This window comes from Egretta garzetta, unplaced genomic scaffold (assembly GCF_000687185.1).
Source record: "Egretta garzetta isolate BGI_Z169 unplaced genomic scaffold, ASM68718v1 scaffold424, whole genome shotgun sequence".
NCBI classification, from domain to species: domain Eukaryota; kingdom Metazoa; phylum Chordata; class Aves; order Pelecaniformes; family Ardeidae; genus Egretta; species Egretta garzetta.
This window is the reverse complement of record NW_009259489.1, coordinates 1494724-1513846: the sequence shown is the minus strand read 5'-3', so window position 1 is coordinate 1513846 and position 19123 is coordinate 1494724. Positions and strand designations below refer to the sequence as shown.

The window sequence follows — 19123 nt, the reverse complement described above, 5'->3', positions numbered from 1 at the left end:
ATTCCTGGGCTGACCTTTCTCTTAGTCCTAACTTTTCCAATTTTTGGAACATCTAAGCGCTTCAGAAATGCTTTTGCCCCCCCCAGTACCCTTGCAGGAGAGGCAAGATCTATTACCTCTTTTTGGAGATGATCTGCAAATAGTGACTCAGGTGCATGTTCTGCTTTGTAAAGAAACTCAAGCTAAATATGAGTAAGCTCAGATACTGGACTAAGAATGAGCATATTAGCAAGACATTCTGCCTGGGTTAATTTCCTTCCTTCTCTAATATTCCTTTCTATGTTAATTGTCCAAACTACACATAGTTAATTCTCCCTAAGTATAGTGTCCACTGATGTGCTTCTATTGCTTCAGTGCATAAGCTTCCCTATGAACAGCTAACTTTAGAAGTACAGCAGATTTATATTATACTAACATAACGTTAATATCCACTCACACAAAGGTTGGAAGAGGGTAAGCAACTGAGCCTAGATTTTCAGAGCCAAGAACTCCTGCCTTTCTGCTCTCTTCTACAAAGCTGTTTTGAGAAAGAATATGAACAGTTTTCTTCCCTTCTGGTGCCTGTACAGGAGAGCCTCTAACTCTGTCCTGAGAAGAATGGGTGCAAACCAACACAATGGACCTCATGAAAAAAAAAAAAATTCTTCACAGCAGGAGGAGCTGGACTGGGCTTGTAGTCCCTTTAGAAGAGGAATCCTAGGTGTCTGGGTGACTAGTCAGCATGCTGAGATACGCAGTGCGCACTGATCAGGGTCCACCATCATTGTTTTTTTTAACGCAGTCATAAACAAAACCCACCTACCATCCACCCAGACCACAAGAAGTTCACCTCAGTATTTCTGCTTATTCTGGAAGGATTAGCTAGATCACAGATTATTTCATTTGCTTCTTGGATAAGTTGTTCAAAAGAAAAGAATGCCCAATCAACTGCCAATAGTTTCTCATAAAAAAGTTTTGACAGAAGAAAATGCATGGTTTTCAATTTGAGGAAGTAGAAGTGTCTGTAATTTACAGAGCAATCATGATTACTATATTAAATATGTAAATATGTACATACCCTATTAAAGCCTGCATTAAGAAGGGGAAGAACAGAAGTCTCTTCTTGGTCAACAGATCTACAAAACAAAATGTATGGTCACACAACATTTCAGAATTAGATGGTATCAATTTGACAGTTACCTAAACATAATGAATGCAGTGAGAACACTCTTGCATAAAATACATACATAAAATCATACTACTATGGAAGTTGGTGCTATAATCTTCTTTTATAGGTATTTGCAGCTATATACTACAACCTGATAGTTATTCCTACAGCAAACCTGACAGATACCCTACAGAAGTCATGTGTCTCTTCACAGACACACAAGGGCATGCAAAAAGAAGCATGAAGAGGATAAAAGACAACCTATGAGAAAGAATCTAAAAAAGCGTTACTAAGTAAAAGATTAAGTAAATTGTAAAGTCTTGCTCAGCAGCAAACTTAATCTGTTTTCTAATCTTGGCAGGAATAGTTCTTCTCCTGCCACTCTATTTCCTAATATTTTAATTGAGCTAGGAAATTAATAAAGTTAGAATAGATTCAGTAGCATGCAGTAGTTTTAACAAATACAGGAAAGGTGTCTTTTTCAAGGGTACTTGATAAACAATGTATTTAAGTCAGTAAGAATTCTGCCTGAATATACAGAGTATAAATTACTGAACAAGGATTTCAGGACAATGTTCTGTGAGTTTAGGACAAACAGGATTGAAGTTTACTCCATTACCCAGTTCCCTAATAACCATAGTGTGTTTTTTGATCTGATTATTTCCTTTAGAAAGTAATGCACAGCTTTCTACTTTTTTCCTCTTTTAGAAACCAACACATAGCTTTCTGGTTTTTTTCATTACATTATGATCCTCTGAAGATGACAGGGATAGTACTGGTCTGTATAAATGGAAAGTTATCAAATACTTAAATAGGACACATAAAACATCACCAACCCATTTCAGGTAAAATAATATTAAACTTACTCTATGAGGCTTTCTAGTAAGGCGCTTCCTGTTATTAGATAACTATTATATATAGTACAATACATAGTGTAATAGTATGTACTATTATATATTCTTGTCAAATAAAAATCTTTTACAGAATAGTAATACTTACGTGCGTGGAACCACAGCAAGTATTACAGTGTGCTCTGATGGTTTTGTGGCACGAATAGACCTGAGGAAACAAAAATTTCTCAGTTACACTAGATGCTTTCTCAGTGTTACTCTAAGTATCTTCACAGGCAATATAAATGAAAACCAGGATTGAAAGATACCATCGAGCCTAGAAAATAGGATATCACACTGCCCAAACCCACCTATCCCCATTTAGACAATCCATTTCCATTTTGCTACCAGATTCCTCAGATTTTACTCAATGCAGTGACGAGTCAAGAGCTCCAAAAACACATGAAGAGCAGCTCTTCAAATCTACTCTTATAACCTAGCAAAGGTTTGCCCTGATTACTTAGCTTATTTGGGGCAGACTGCCCTGACTGCATGGGTTGAGAAAGGTCAGCCTATACAACGTATTTTCAATACCCATTAGCTAATTTAAACATGAATCTCTACCACTTTCTCCCATATTTGTCATTGTCCTTCTAGATATTGCAAAATTTTCTTTAGAGGGTGGGAAATGCTTTTGGGGCATGTAAGTAAGAAAAGAGGGCATAGCAAATGTATATGATAGACTATCATTTATGAAATACTGAATAAACAAAATTTTAGCACTTTACATATTATTGAGAAACTGAAAATATATGACCAACTATCAGAAGAACACTCCCATTCACCCTTTACTGTCTAAAGATAACTTTTTTCAATGATGTCACACTGTCCTGAATAAACAGTCTTTATATTTATTTGTTGGTCTTTTAGAATAACTTCCATCAGCACAAGTATTTGAGCTCTAAAATGCTCCTTGTCATAAACATGGCAAATTTCAGCTCATGATGGACTGAGAAGCACACTATGGTGTATGGTACAAAACGTATGCTTCAGCTGAACGAGTGTATTTTAGCAAAGAATCCCTTAGAGCTGCTAAGACAGAGTCACGTGGACCAGAAGAGTGATGTGAATTTTTGTGAAGAGCTAGCAGTCCCTGACCCAGTGGACAAACAAACACATTCCTTTGAAGCCCTGCAGGTTCAGACTTTGCTGCAGCGGTAACCCAGGAAAGAAGCAGGCACAGACAGCAGTGAATAATTTCACAACAGCTCTGGCTTATGCTCTGACAGAAGCCCAAGATCTAAAGAGACAATTTTACAATTCAGCTTTGCCAAAAGTATATTTTTCATATTGTTCTTTTCTTATAGATGTATGCAAACCTCCTGGCCTCAATCCCCAAATTTCCATTTTACTATAGTTTTGGGAGTTCATTTCTTGTTTGTTTGTTTGTTTATTTTGTTTTTTCTCTATTTTTTGTTTCTAAAATTAGGAGGTTTGGTTTTGCATGATATATTCTGAAGTTCAAGAGAAGCATAAGGTCCTTCAGGTTACCTGCAGATATCTTCCGCATCAAAATATCTGGAGTTCCTGTGATCTATAACAATTATTTCCTGGTGCTTATCAAGAAAACATTCAAGCGCTGACTCTGGAGTCCGGGCAATATTGCACCTGTATCCAGCTCTGTCACAAGCCCACCAGAAACCATCACTTTGGTTGTCTTCTTTTGCAAAGATCAGCAAAACCTGCAAAGCATGCAAAATAGCTGCACCACATTAAACATACAAAGTAGTGCAAATCTTAGCAAACACTTCTGCTGCATTAAAGATCGAGTCTACTTTGCAAGTGAACTACAGAATGCAAAATGGCTGATGTAGCAGGGCAACTTTCTTAATAGGCAGAGTGATTATCAAGAGGTAATCAATAGTTAACTGCGTAGGACTGATATTCAGGACAAAACGAGCTGCCAGATGATGAGTCTCTTATAACTCATGTTCAAATTCAATCAGCAGCCACCCAGAGTAGGTGGGTAGGTGTTCAAACATCATTGCCACTCTTATCAGGCCATCCCATCTACAAACGCTTTTAATTGTATTGAAGTATCTGAAATGCAACTGCCTTAATTATCACTCTTCAGGGACAAACAATTAACACAGTTTTATTCATTATATCTCCTTTGATGTACAACAAAATGGAGTTGACCCATAGTCTTTCAAAACTGAAAAGAACAATGGACGGGGAAGAATAGTGATTCAAATATCACTATCATTAAATTGTCCCTGATTATGTAAATCTATGAGGTAGTTTTGACAACTTCAGCTGAACGCTTAAGGAACTGCTCACACAAGATGCATGCTGAGGCGCTGTTCTAAGAATCAAACTGGTGGTATAGAAAGATTGTTTGCTAACTGTCACACAACATCTTTTTTAGGAGAGAACAAATTTTTCATCCTTGCCATAGAATACATACATTATCAGCATACAGATTACACGGCTAGGTACACAAGTCATGTAGACAGTCCCTTTCACAATTTGCACGGATTTACCATAGCAGCTGATCACTAACCATGCCACTCCTGTGTGACAGGTGAAGAAAAAGGTTAATTTAGTGAAAATATGTTGTGAAAAAGAAAGCCCTCAAAAAGTTGAAAGTTCATCCACAGCTGTTCAAATTGCACAGAAAGGCAGCAGCCAGAGAATAATCTATGTATAAAGCAAAATCCTGTTCATTTCACAAATAAAAGTCATCTGACATCACTGAAACAATCTGTCAATATGCACAATTTTGCCCCAAACACTCATAAGAAAGGTCAATAACCTTTCACCTGTGTTGCTCTCTGCAGCTGCAGTGTCACCATGTGAAATTCAACACCCTCAGTTTAGAAGCTAGAAAAGGTGACCATAACTTTTCTCTTATCTTGAGCTGTCTGGATTGTTGAATTCTGAACAATGAACAAATCAATTAATGTTACTGTGGCAGGACAACCAGTCAAGGTTTTATTAAACAGTGAAAGAAACTCATATGCTTGAAATTTCCATAAATATTAAGAAACAAGTTTCTATTTTTTAGAAAGAGCATTTTTAATTGCCGTTGACAATAAGCTGTTTTCAATACGTTACTGCCACTTAACACCCAAGGTAACTGTTGTCACTCTACCTAATCCCTGAATTTTTTCCAGCCATCGAAGTGTTGGAAAGCAATGACGTTGTTGACTTGCAGACTTTGTTTGTGGATACCCAGGTGAAGTCCCTGCTCTGATACAACCTTCTGTTTGGTTCCAGCAGCTACTAGTTTTATTTTATTCTGAGTTTGATTGGTACAATATGGTTCAGGAAAAAGTTTTTTTCCAGGGGGGCACATTTTTTAATATCTTCCTTCTCTCAACATTCCCAGATTGGAAATAAAAGATTGCAAAATGCAATAATTTACCAGCTGTAAAATAATGGAGCTTAATTAAACCACCCAATTTCCCACTGGTAGCTGATTATCAGTGTGTGACTCCTTCTGAGAGTATTAACTTTACAAGTTTTTTTTAAGCATTACTACCATGCTTTCTCATTAACTTTTGTATGAAGCTTACTATAAACCATCAAAACATAATGTAACTGCAATTATATTGCAAAATATGCTCTCAAAATCAAGACAAAAATATAACAATCCATATAAACAACACTGGCAAGGAAAAGCTTGAATTCAGTGTGTGTTTCTTGGCAAAATCCCCATGTAGCTATTTGTTGGCATATAATTTTTCAGTGTTACTTAAAGATCTTTTTACTCAGTGCTGCCCTGGTTTAGGAGCGCCGTGGACTTCTCATGTGGAGACCTTTACATTTTCTGGTGATGTATTGGTATTTTTACCATCTTTCTAAGTACTTGCTTCGTACAACTATTGCATGTCTTGTTACAGAAAACGGACAGAGATTTGCTTTAAAGAGCTTGAAATAAAAGAAGAGACACCAGCTGAGTACAGACACATAGGCTACCACAACAAAACAGAAAACTACAAACAGCAACTTAATAAGTAAAAATAAAGTTAATTATTATTTTTATGTTATTGTATCCCAGCAAGAGAGTTTTAAAGTGGAAGACACTTGGTGGCTCTGAATTAAGTTATGGAGGAGCTCTTGTTACACTGAAAATTGGCATGGGGGAAAAGTAAAATACTGTGCATCATCATGCTTCGTTTGCAGCTCAACAGGGAAGATCTCTGTCATCAGAACAGAAATGGAGTTTGGTGTCAATGCTGTGAAAGAGATGATAAGAGAGATGAATGTCCTAAGAGGTGAGAAAATGCACTGTGTGAATGGGGGACACATCCAGACCTTTATCAGCCCTGGATAAACCACTTCTGCAAAGGGGTAAGACAGCTTTTTTACGTGCACTAAACATTTATAAAAACCATTTACATGTGCTTTTGTCATGGTCACATCTAAGGTCTTGGAACCAAACCATGCCTATTTTGCAAGCCTTGGTACAAAATCGGGGCAGACATGCAAGCTGCATGTGGGGATGGCGTGTGGAGGGTCGGAGCTGGTAGGTTTGCTTTGGACTCTTCCTCTTGCCCCTTAAGGCCAGCAGCACCTGGGTCATGATCTAGTACAAACCAAACCAGATTTGTCCTCCAACACAGATGGTCATAAAGCCCAGTGAGGAATCTATTAAATAGTTTATGGCAGGTCACAGTCACAAGTAAGGTGACCTCTCCGACAAAAAATACAGGCCATTTTGAGGTTGGCGCAGCATAAAACATGCACCAGAATAAAATGAACATCGCTAAGGAAAGCCCCTGTGGCTATTGTTTTAACAAACTAAATTGACTTATCAGACAATTGTGAACATGATTAAGCACCCACAAATAGACATTTAAAATCCGATATTCAGTAGCTGTTTGCACTGCACAGAGAAACATGTAACTCCATTGTCAAGATGGAATAAAAGATTAACACACATTTTTTAAATGCTTGGATGTGTGCAATACTTGCCAAATTAGCTTATTCCACAAACAAAGGAGGTGGGTTTACATAAAGTGTTTTACCTTTACTGTAAATAAGTTAGTGTTTGGCAATGTCTTTATAGAAAACTTCAGTTATTGGTTTTACTTAAATTCTGTTTTCTGCCTAACTTAAGGTCTTCTGTGGTACCACCATAGATTCTCACTTGTGTAATGTAGGGATAAAATAACATCCACACCTGACAAGATACCAAGAAGAATGTTAAACTCTTAAAAACAACAAAAACCCCACTTTCCCTTCTTATATGAAAAATCTTCACTTATAACACTGGTACTATGATATTTTGGCACATCATATTTCTACAAAGTGAAATCCTGACATAAGCACTGAGAGTATTTGTGTTTGTTAAATATCTGCTTGACCACCTTTCTGAAGATGATCACAGTCTAAAGAACATTTTTCTGTGAAGAATTCCACACTTTTGTGTTGAAATTCCTTGGAAAACCAAGTTGGTCTACTGCTGAAGCTGCCGTTCCATAGTTGTTTTACAATATAAACAAATACTTTAATCAGATCAAGTCATCATTAAGACTGAATGCTGAATACAGAAATAAAAATGTAAAGCTTTATGATGCATATACACATGATTTATTTTCCTTGAGAATAACATTTCTTCCACATGTAGGTTTTTCCTCTCATAGCCAGATACAGGGGGAAAAAAATCCCAAAACAAAACAGAAAAGGTGACTGGTGACTAAATGTCTCTGTATTTTACAGAGTTAAGTGACCAAAAAAGTTAATTCAAATGAATGCTGTATCACTAAAGCAATGTTAAAGACTAAGATAATTTATTTCCTATAATCTGAGTGCTCTGACACCCACTATAAGCTAAAAAAGTAACACTGGGCATCTGTTTGCTGTCACAGGAACAAAATGTACAGAAACAAGCAAGTACGATTGAGAGTGTTGCTCCTTAACCTGAAATCAACTTGTGATGTTGGAAGTGGTGTGCTTTCTTGGATCGGTGACCTGTAAAAGCACAGTTCTCTATCCTGTTGTGCAAAACCCAGCAAGACTCACTGGGTACCTAAACTTTGTAATGGAGAATGGAGCTCTCTGCTTTGGTATATCAGAACTGAACAGTTTTTAACACCCAGAGAGGCAGCTCTTTCCCCTGATAATGCATATACACACACACTCCTGTTGACAGAACGTAGAACAGGAATTATGATGATGGAAATCTAAGCACCTTGTTTACCAAGTTAATTTACTTGTGGATCTCTTTCTCAAGCAATCAGACAAACCAAAACACCAATTATCCATCTCACAAGTCCTCGCACAAGTAAAATGAAAATATTATACTTAACTGTAGGGGTTGAACCTTAATTTCTTCATCCATTAATACTGAATTGACTGTATCAAGAAACTGAAAGAGCATCTTACCTGAATTGGATCTTGTGTCAATCTCATGGGCCCAATTTGTACTTCTGTAGTTGAAGCCTGCTAAAGAAAAGATTCTTTTTTTCAGACTGGTTCTTAACAAGATAGCAATTTACATGCAAGAATGCAAGATTAAAGAGAACCATGAAAGACTCTCAAAGGCAGGCAGACATATGACTAGCAGCCTTAATTTAGTTGCCTTGAAGTGTATCATTTATGAACATATTTTACCAAACTCCTAATTTTATTTGCCTCTCAGTTAAAAATTGTAGGGTTTTAAATAAGGAAACAAGAAACACCACTTCCTTTCCCCTCTCTCCCCAACAGAGTATGTTGGTTACACAGAAGGACTTGTATTTTCCTTAAGTCTACAGAAAGCTACTTTTTTTCTGGCCAAAAATTACATTATTCATTTTAATGTAATACAGAACTTGTATAAAAGGTATTGTCACATATATTCAATAATAATATTTTAATGGGTTTGTTTAGAAAAAAAGTAATTTTTCAGTGAAGATACCTTGTTTGGATTGCAGATTTAAAACTTTTCCAGAACCATAGCCTTTAGTTTGCAGGAAAAAACATTGCCACCATGTGAGCCATGACATTTTCAGAAGACATGAGAGCACATGATAATCTAAAGCTACTGCAAGAAAGCCAGCAGACGTTGGCTATGGCTGCTTTGTTGCCATATTTCCTAGGAGTTGGACTACCTTAATACTTTTTGTGTCTTGACACGTTTCATACACTTCTCTTCTACACTACTGATTTGTTTCACTGCAGACCATTAGCTGCAGAAGGTTGTTAAGCAACTGAACAATACCTGTGTCCTCCCACAGATGCAAGTACGTAAGGAAAAGAGTCTTTGAACCCTTAAAATATTGTTCCCCTCATGCCTATGGAGTTTGCAAGTTAGCAACCTCCAAAAGAGCAGATTCTCTGCTTTTCTGGTACCAGTTACCCCAGGTGCCTGGTGTAGATGAGTTAAAGCAATTGTCCTGCAAGACATGTAATTTGAACAAAACCCTGGTTGTAGGCAGACTCCCAGGACAGTTCCCTCACACACAGGAATCCCGGAGCCTTATTTCTGCAGCATTTTGCTCTGCAGTTCTCATTACTTTGAGCCTTTTGTCCAGGTATTACCTTATTCTTAAATTTATTATTTTGCAAAGGAATGTGTATAAGCATTCCAAATGGATGAAGTTACCAGGATTCAATTTTTTTTCCTTATACAACACAATACTGTGTTAAGTATTAACAGCCTTGCCTGCATGTGAGACAGTGGTATTATGTATAGCTACAACTGACACGTTAGACTTTCATGCACCACCGAGCATCGATTCTTCTCAGCCCAACAATGTACGTCAGAGCGTGGTAACAGGCAGTACTCCAAAAGATTAAGCTACAAAGCCTGCCACTGTTTTCCATGGCAAAATTTACCCCCAATATAAGTGTAGTTAACCTCTCCTTTTCTCACACAAAAGCTTCACTTCCCACTTGAGCTCCTGCCATAGCAAATGTAACTTAAGCCAGTAAGTGTATCAGAATAGAAATGAAAGTCAGCACCCACCATCAACCATGAGTTATGAGTGAGGTTAGAAAAACAGTTGTCTGAAAGCTCCCAACCCCTCTTCCTCCCACAAAAAAAAGAAAAACAGCACATTCACACTCCAGTGGTATTATATAGGAAACTCTTAAATAAATTTTTTATCATGATTCACTTTGATTAAAAAAAAAAGTTTGAAAGTAGTCTCATTAGATGAATCTGCAAGAATACACAGCAGACTTGGGTTAGTATCAGTGCAAAAGCTTCTTTTTTTTACGATGCACAGCTCTGACTGTCCTAGAGAGCCTGGGATCCTTTGCAGAAGGCAGTTAGGACACAGATACTTATTTTACTATTAATTTATTAGTGCTACCAGGGAACTGACATTGTAAATGAATGCTTTCCACTTGTCCACCACTTCAGAGGACATCCAGCTTAAATTACTCTGTTTTGTCCAAGATGGAATAACTGTGTCTCAGACATAGATTGATGTAGGCAAGTCTTATCAGTCCCTTTACAGAGATTTCTTTACAGGGTAGCCACTTCGCTTAGCCTGAGTATTTTAAGACAACAACAAAACATCCACACAACTGTGACTCAGGGTTTGTCTCCCTGCTGCTTCTGTGTCAGCCTCACGAATAGAAAATACCTGAATAGAAAGACCTAAAAATCAGGGTCACTCTCTCTTTCCCCCTCCCAATTTCAGGGTATTCCTGCCTTTGCTAACAGTAGGAAAGCTTCATGAGTATTAGAAAATCTGAGAGCCCCCATGTCGGTGAACTTGTCCCCATCCTGCTCTGCACAGACATGATAGGATCAGAACCACACAGGGATGCAGAAAAGGTGCTGCTATATCTGAAAGGTTGCCACATAAAACCTTTAAGTCCTTAGGTTGCTCAACTTCATTAATTACACAATGCATGGAATCAGATGGGACCCTCAAATTAAGATTGGTAATGAGCACAGGAAGGACTAATAAGCCTTCTCACCAGATACAGCAGAAAGTATGTCTGAAATCCTCTTCCCTGGACTTTGGAGTTCTGAGCTTTGTTTTACAAACTGAATCAGTCCCTTGGATTTGCATGTCCAAGTTGCTCTGGGTACAAGCGAGTTCTCACTCTTTCAAAATGCAGCTAGAGGAGGCAGCAAGAATCATGATGTGAGTGCCTGGATTTCACAAATGTTCCACAGACCTCTCTTTGGCCTGAAAGAACTAATTCCACATCTTCTTAACTCCCAGAAGAATCTGACCACGTCGACATTGCGTACTAGTGATATCATGATCATGCCTCTGCTTATTTCCTGACTTAAGTGAATATCTCATTGCTGATGATTTCCAATTTAAATAAATCTCTCATTATTTGTTTGACTTGCAGGAAGGACTGCTAATAAATCTGCAACCTAGATCAATTAGTATGTAGCTCATAACAAACTTTTCTGGTAAAATATGTGAAAAGAAGACTGGTTCCAGTCCTGTCAGCCTCACCTCTGTGCCTGGGAAGATCATGGAACAGATCCTCCTAGAAGCTATGCTAAGGCACATGGAGGCCAGGGAGATAATTCGAGATAGCCAGCATGGCTTCACCAAGGGCAAGTCCTGCCTGATGAACCTAGTGGCTTTCTATGATGGTGTGACATCAACGATGGACAGAGGGAAACCAATGGATGTCATCTATCTGGACTTCTGCAAGGCCTTTGACACGGTCCCCCCAACATCCTACTCTCTAAATTGGAGAGCTATGGATTTGATGGGTGGACTGTTCAGTGGATAAGGAACTGGCTGGATGGTCGCATCCAGAGAGTAGTGGTCAATGGCTCGATGTCCAGATGGAGACTGGTGACGAGTGGTGTCCCTCAGGGGTCCGTACTGGGACCGGTGCTCTTTAACATCTTCATCAATGACTTAGACAGCGAGATCGAGTGCACCCTCAGCAAGTTTGCGGATGATACCAAGCTGAGTGGTGCGGTTGACACACCAGAAGGAAGGGATGTCACCCAAAGAGACCTGGACAGGCTAGAGAGGTGGGCCTGTGTGAACCTCATGAGGTTCAACAAGGCCAAGTGCAAGGTCATGCACCTGGGTTGGGGTAACCCCCAGTATCAATACAGGCTGGGGGAAGAAAGGATTGAGAGCAGCCCTGCCCTCTTGCAGGACACACTTGTAGGCAACTGCCGATCTCTTTTTATGCTGTGCAAGCTTTTCACAGTCAGACACTATTTTGTGAGAACAAATTCTAATCAGAGCCTACCAGTAATTTCACTTTGCTGGAAATAAATATTATTTAGGAGGCGCTTCTGTCGTCACACAGCTCTAGCTGTTCTTCAGTTTCTGACCAAATCTTCGTAATCCTGGAGTACTGCGTCCAGCTCTGGAGCCCTCAGCACAAGAAGGACATGGAAATGTTGGAACAGGTCCAGAGGAGGGCTACAAAAATGATCCGAGGGCTGGAGCACCTCTCTTATGAGGACAGGCTGAGAGAGTTGGGGTTGTTCAGTCTGGAGAAAAGAAGGCTACGGGGAGACCTGATTGCAGCCTTCCAGTACCTAAAGGGGGCCTATAGGAAAGATGGGGAACGTCTTTTTAGTAGGGCCAGCTGTGTTAGGACAAGGGGAAATGGTTTTAAACTAGAACAGGGTAGGTTCAGGCTAGAGGTAAGGAAGAAATTTTTTACAATGAGGGTGGTAAAACACTGGAACAGGTTGCCCAGAGAGGTAGTGGAGGCACCATCCCTGGGAACATTCAAGGCCAGGTTGGATGGGGCTCTGAGCAACCTGATCTAGTTAGCAGTGTCCCTGCTCCTGCGGGGGTGTTGGACTAGATGACCACTAGTGGTCTCTTCCAACCCTAAACATTCTATGATTCTGTGATTCTATGACAGTCAGAAAATCCCTGATTTCAGTGAGCAGTGGAACAGACACAGGGTTGAAAGCAAAGAAATCATAAATAAACTAACCATCTAGAAATAACAAAAGATTAAAAACAATGAAGAATTTTTTGGTTTAACATTTTAAACTGCCCAATGTTATTTCCAGTGTCATTCTAAACTCCTAGGTAATCTCCACAGGAATCAGCTATTAATCAAAGAATTAAAGACTGTCACTAGTACTTTCCTAAATCCTATGATTTTATGTAAATCAGTGATCATAGATTACCTTAGTATAATAGCAGTACCATTAAGCAAAATGTATTTACCACTTCATTAAAGTTCCACCTTTTACATACTTTTACCCCCTCCATATGCCTGCAGACTTACAGCCCTGCAGTTTACGAATCATCAAAAATTAATAACGTAACCACTGTAAAAATAATGACTAATTAGTACAGTAAAATCTTGAATAATTCTTCATTGCTCCAGAGGAGCAACAGCAAGTAGAACCAACCAAGCATTGAAGCAAAGGTGTTAGTGAGTTTAGCCTCCTGGAAAGGCTCAGGATTGATATGCCAGTTGAGAAGCATCACATAGACGCCAAGGTCCCTATGGACACCCTTTTGCCCTGAAGGCTCCTTCCCCCCACCTGCTATATCTTCTTTCCTCTTTAGTCACTACCACACTGATGCATCCCTTCCCTCACCTTTGTAGTATGTTTTTAGACCTCTGTCCCTTTGGTTTTGTAAGCAGGTAATGGGACTCTCTTTTCAGCCCAGCTCTCACCACACCACTGTGTTCCCCTGGCTCCATCTCCCCATCTTTTCTAGGGCTCATTTGCATTTCTCTCCAGCTCAGCTTTCCCCATCTACACTGCTGCTGAGGGTTGATACCTGAGCCCATCCCTTGGCTATTACCATTTCCATCTTCAATTATACCACTATTTTCAACCTCAAATCCCTTCCTTTTTTCTTCTGGCCCAACTGCAGTCCTGAAAAAGATTACAACCGTGTGCCCTCAACACTGGTCTTAGCCTTGTTTGAATTCCCTCACAAGACACAGGGCCCACAACTGTTCTCCAGCATTCCTGGCCTGGATCTGGTATCCTGCTCCTCTTCCTGCCACAACATGCCTGACATGGGAGTCTGGCTCCTCTTCCACTGCTCAGCAACATTACGCCCCTCTCTTCCTCCCCTTCCTTTCTTTGTGTTGTCTTTCTTAGCAGAACTGTATCCCGCTCTTTCTCCTCTTCTTTTACTTTTGTATCACTCCTGGTCCATTCAACTCCTATCCACTGGCACTTTTCTAGAGTTTAGCACTTGGCCACTCTTTCTCTGTTTGGAGTGTCCCCATGCTTCTTTGCCAGCTTCAACTGTTAGAGGGAGTATCACCTGACCTGTCTAACAATTTGTGTGTGTTAAAGAAGGGACAGATTTACAGGAGAAAAATTAAGAGCTCTTTTCACAAAGATGCTATCTCTGACTCAAGAACCCTCTAGATGATAAGCTGGCAAAGGCTGGGAGAATAAACGGGATAGCTCACTACACGCTCCTCCTGCTGGAGACGTGGTCCTGAGCTACATGGCTTATGGCCTGACCTCCATGGCTTTTCCAGACACCATCCTTCCCTGATTCATCCATTTGACCAGCTGCCTCTGTTTGTCCTCTCCACCCACCAGTACAGCTACTGTCCCAAATCTTTCAGGGAGCACTGCTCTCTGCCACCTCTGTTGTTAAGTTCTGGTTTTCTCATGCTTTGCTTGACGTGGCTTCCAGTTGACTTGCACTTCTGCTCTCCCAGCTGCTCATACCCCGCACTTCCCTGGCTCCCACTAGAGGGCACTTTGTGCCACAAGCTGCTCCCCTCATGCCAGCCAGCTGCCACCTTTCCGAGGGGTCCAGAGGAGCATTAAATGGTTGGATAGCTCAACTCTAAGGTTAATGTACGGTCATGCTATTTTATTAACTGAAAATAATGATCAAACACACATATCAGTCAGAATAAATAGGGCTTCATGGTTGTTGACTTAGCCACTGCGAACTCTGCAAGCATCCATAACAGCAGCCTGACCCATCAGATACATAAGAACTGGTAAAAAAATACGCATACGCATTTTGAAGAGCTAGCCTATTCATGACAAGTATGACATAAGCTTTGTGTAAGTCACAAATATTTTCAAAAACAGCTGGTATGAACTTTCTGTGGGGTGTTGGGAACCAAGAAACCAGGACCACCGCAGACCCTCAGTGCATCATAAACACAGGCTTCCACTTATGGCAACACCACAGAAATAACCAGCTGTATGCCATCTACTGCTAAGACCACAGAGTTATCTAGGCTTTGGTCTCAATCTAAGATGACTCTCCTGCCTTTCCTTCTTTAACTATTTTGAACACAGATTCTCTTCACACTCCAGTCAAAGAGAAGTCTCTAGGTGTCTCTCTTTAGAGTCAAAGCTCAGAAGTACTCCACACTCCTCTTTCATGCATGCATCATCTGCCTTTCACACCACTGACACTTTATCTCCTCCACTCTAAGACCCTTTCTACTTCTCTCTTCACCCTTTCAGAAGGTCCTCCATAGAACGTCCTCTGACTTTGGCAAAGATCTCTTGTTGTTCTTCCCTCCATATGTATCACTGCAGGGAGTGTGCCTTAGAAATACTGACCTAAGGACCAATTCACATGGAATAGGAAACCTAGATTTTCTTCTGGTTTCTATTTCTTGATCACAAGAAACAAGTGATTTACTCCAAGAACACAGCACCATGGAGGATTTGTATCTATACCCCTCTACTCCAGATCTCTTTCCACTTTTGCCAACAGAAATCTCAGCTTTTCTCTATGCATGTGTCTTGCTGTCATTTCAGGTAAAACCCCCTTCTGAACCCGTGTCTCCCACATTAACAACCTCTATCTGCAACCTTCCCTCAGTCACTGTGACTACTGCCACTGAGCTTCTTCTGCTTGTACCCACAATCCGTAAGTCATCAGCCACTTGAGCTTCTGTTAAGTCCTCGTGCCCTGGCTCTTTCTAAATCTTGCTCATTCTATGTTATCTATAAAATGTGGCCTTACTTTCTCAACCACCTGCAGACTTTTCATCCAGCTCTCTTATTTTGTCTGCAGATTATTACAGCAGCCTGTTCTTTAGCTGTGACATAGGGAAACTTGCCAAGCTTACACTCAACTTGCAGAAGGCACAGACAAAATCTTCTCTGCAGCTGAAAGCAACAGAAAAAACAAAATAAAACAGCTGCAAGCAAACCTGTCTTCTCTCTGAAGACCATTCCCGGCCTATTTCTTGTCCCTATGTGAATTATCCCTGCTCCCTTTGCCTGGGATGTCAGGCTGTGCAGCCCAGCTGTTGAGTTTTCAAGTTACCAGGTTTTCACAATCTCTGCATTTTTGCAATGCTGACAAACAACAACAAAAAGTAACCCCCAAAGCCATGCCCCCAAGTGTTTAGATGGTTTGTAGATATGATGGTTTCACTCTCACAATACTGTCCCACTCCTCTCATCCATGCCCCTGTTAACACTCCATCAGCAGTTACAGGCTACTCTGCCAAAGGCATCAATGCTATTTCCATTTTGCATTGTACAGCCCTTCCACAGTGGTGTCCTGGTCTTTTAAACAATACTCATGGTTGTGGGTTTTTTGCTTTGTTGAAAAGCAAACACGCCCAGGGACAGCATATGTAAAAAAGAAAAAAAAGCTAGTACTTACAATGTTTTTATAATTTTGTAGGTTTATTCTTTCAAATAGTATCTGCATATTTGGATTCTTAACTAAAATTTATTACCTCACTTTATGTTTTTTTTTCCTGGAAATGTTAAAGAAATTTCTACCATAAATGAAAGCAAAAAAAGACAAAACCAATATCCACATATATGTTGCAAAAAATCATTAGAGTACAAAATTTTTTTTAAGATACAATGGAAAGTACAACTGATTTTTTTTCATAATATTGACATATTAAAACTAGACCCCTGAATTTTTACAAACCTCACAAAAAAGTGGTATTTTCCTGCATTTTCAGCAATCAGTCCAGCTCTTATTACTGTAGAAAATACAATCAGAACCAAGCTCTCCTTAGATGAAATTAGAAGGTTTTGAAAAGGAGCTCCTCTCTTCCCCGTAATTATATAACTCCAGATGGAGGTAAGTGGGATATGACTGTTTGGAATTCAGGTCTTTTTGTTTTGCAAAACTTTCAGTTAGATTTCAGAATGCTTTCTGTTTCTAAGAAAGTGTTATTTAAAATGAGGCACCTCAAATAAGTTAATGCTATAAGAAACCCTAAATCAAACTCATTTTACAGCATACTCCATAAAGAAGAGTATTAAGCAGATTCACTACAAAACTTTAAGCTAAGCATAGGGTTTTTTCCCTTAATATATTGATTTAGCACTCATTTAGGAGGTCTGTGATATATTTGCATCTTAGTTTTAGCTCATGCAGTGTAGCATTTCCCCAAACTAATGATTTAATCACTTAAAACTTACATCAGGAAAATATTACAGTGTCGTTTTGACTGTACTCTTCCCATATGTATAAGCAAAATGAATTATCCATAGTGGATTCTCCTCCTCCAGATACTATATGTGATTTTGTTAACAAGCAACAAACGTCAAAATTCCTTTAGGGAAAAAAAAAAAGTCTTTTACTTATGTAGCTATCACAGATACAACTACTCAGCTGGGCCAAATCCTTAGCTCAGGACAACACACACTCAGGCACACAGCATGAAAACACAACATACACAAGTAATAAACCGGACCCAAATCCACAAAGGCACGTAGGTTTGGCAGGCTCTGCTGCACTTTTATGTACCTAGCTCAAGGGTAGAGTTCACAAACCTGCAACTGGTTCTTCTGCTTCCCAAAAGCAAGCAGAATCAGGATGAGGCCCTTTCAATGCCTCCAGTTAAAGCTGTGTCACTGCACACAAAGGGAATTGAAAATTTGTGAGGGCGAGGGAGAAAGTCAAGGGGAAGGAGAGCCTTCCATGTCCACCCTCACCTCTGGGCATTGAAGTCAGGCTCCTGTTGCATGCTCTCTCCCTCACCCATGACCCTGGCACTCCTTTTTGCAGTGACCTGTGGCTGAAAAGGAGCCTTAGGCACTGTCAAACTTCCTTTCCTACCTCCCTCTTCCCCACCAACCTTGCCTTCACTTGCTGGGGTAGCACTCACCTGGGAGAGAAGCATTTGAAACCAAGCTTGGCTGGGCATAGGCTATCATATACCACATGCATCAGCCCACTCTTGTCCCTGCATTTCCTACATGCTCTGAGAATACCAGCCTGACTGGGTCCTTCAGGGGACTTGCCATAGAAATGTCTCTGGCTGTGAACTCCATGTATTCTTCAGTGTGAGGTGTGTGTCAAGACCGTATATCTTAGTAGAGCTCAGGTTGGCAGCAGTTCTGGAGATAAGCCTCATAGAAACTTCAAAGCCTAAGGATCAAAAGGCTAAAGTTGAACTTCTGTGAATTACAGAGTTGGTAACATATTGGATGCTTAAGTTGTTCTTTGAGTTTGGTTCTCAGTCTCCTCCTATAATCGCTTCTGTGCAAAGCTGCAAAGATCTGTCTGATCAGACTCAGCTTCAGGAACAGATGTTAAGATTTCTGTCTTTCTTCCTTCATCCTCATTCCACTCTAAGTGGTTTCCTGGCTTGTGTTTCAAATAAGAAACTAGAAAAGTAAGTATCCAAACCAACAAATTTGTTTCTTCTCTATTTCTCACTCCTTTCCCCCCCACAACATAATTAATCTGTTGTTAAGCAATTACAGACAGTAGTGATAGTATCTATCTTGCTGTTTCAATCTAAAAATCAGCGGTAAGGGAAGAAAGGCAATCCAGTGGGAGGCAGGTAAACCTCTGAAAGACAGGGGGAAGAGCGAGGGGAACAAAGGGCAATTAGCCCAAACAGGTCATAAAATTTGGATCATGTTAAGAGAAAAAGAACTGAGAAAGACAAACTGTACCAGTGTCAAGTTGCTAGCAATTTCAGGCAACCTCTTGAACAAGCAAGCTGACACTTGTAAAATAATTCTGTGAGCTCTGATATAACAAATGTGATATAAAATGATAACTGAAGCAAGAATATCATATTAGGACTTTCTGCATTCTGTTCACATTTTGGTAGCAGTTTCCTTATGCATACATTATCATAATAGGAAATAGAACAATCAAGTAGAAAAGACACTAGTTTGACCACTGTTTTGTTAAATTTGGCATCCAAACTACCATTGTCGATCAGTTCTCAATTCTGCTCACAGCAGTAGCTGCTTTGAGACCTGTCAAGGGAAGACAGGCTACAAAAACCCCACAATCCATAA

At 39.9% G+C, this 19123-nt stretch overlaps 1 protein-coding gene across 5 annotated transcripts in view; it reads right to left on the bottom strand.

Annotated features, from left to right (window-relative positions):
• PDE8B (phosphodiesterase 8B) overlaps window positions 1-8418 on the bottom strand; it is a 46243-nt gene extending 37825 nt beyond the window's left edge. For 4 of the 5 annotated variants that reach the window (XM_035892832.1, XM_035892830.1, XM_035892831.1 and 1 more), the window contains exons 1-4: window positions 8371-8418; window positions 3529-3719; window positions 2147-2206; window positions 1058-1115 (exon numbers count right to left, since the gene is read on the bottom strand). In XM_035892832.1, the coding sequence (XP_035748725.1) occupies window positions 1058-1115; window positions 2147-2206; window positions 3529-3719; window positions 8371-8397 (336 nt within the window). In that variant the 5' untranslated portion in view covers window positions 8398-8418. The remainder of the gene's footprint in view (window positions 1-1057; window positions 1116-2146; window positions 2207-3528; window positions 3720-8370) is intronic. The other variant, XM_035892829.1, reaches the window with a different exon arrangement.
• Between the last annotated feature and the right edge of the window lie 10705 nt (window positions 8419-19123).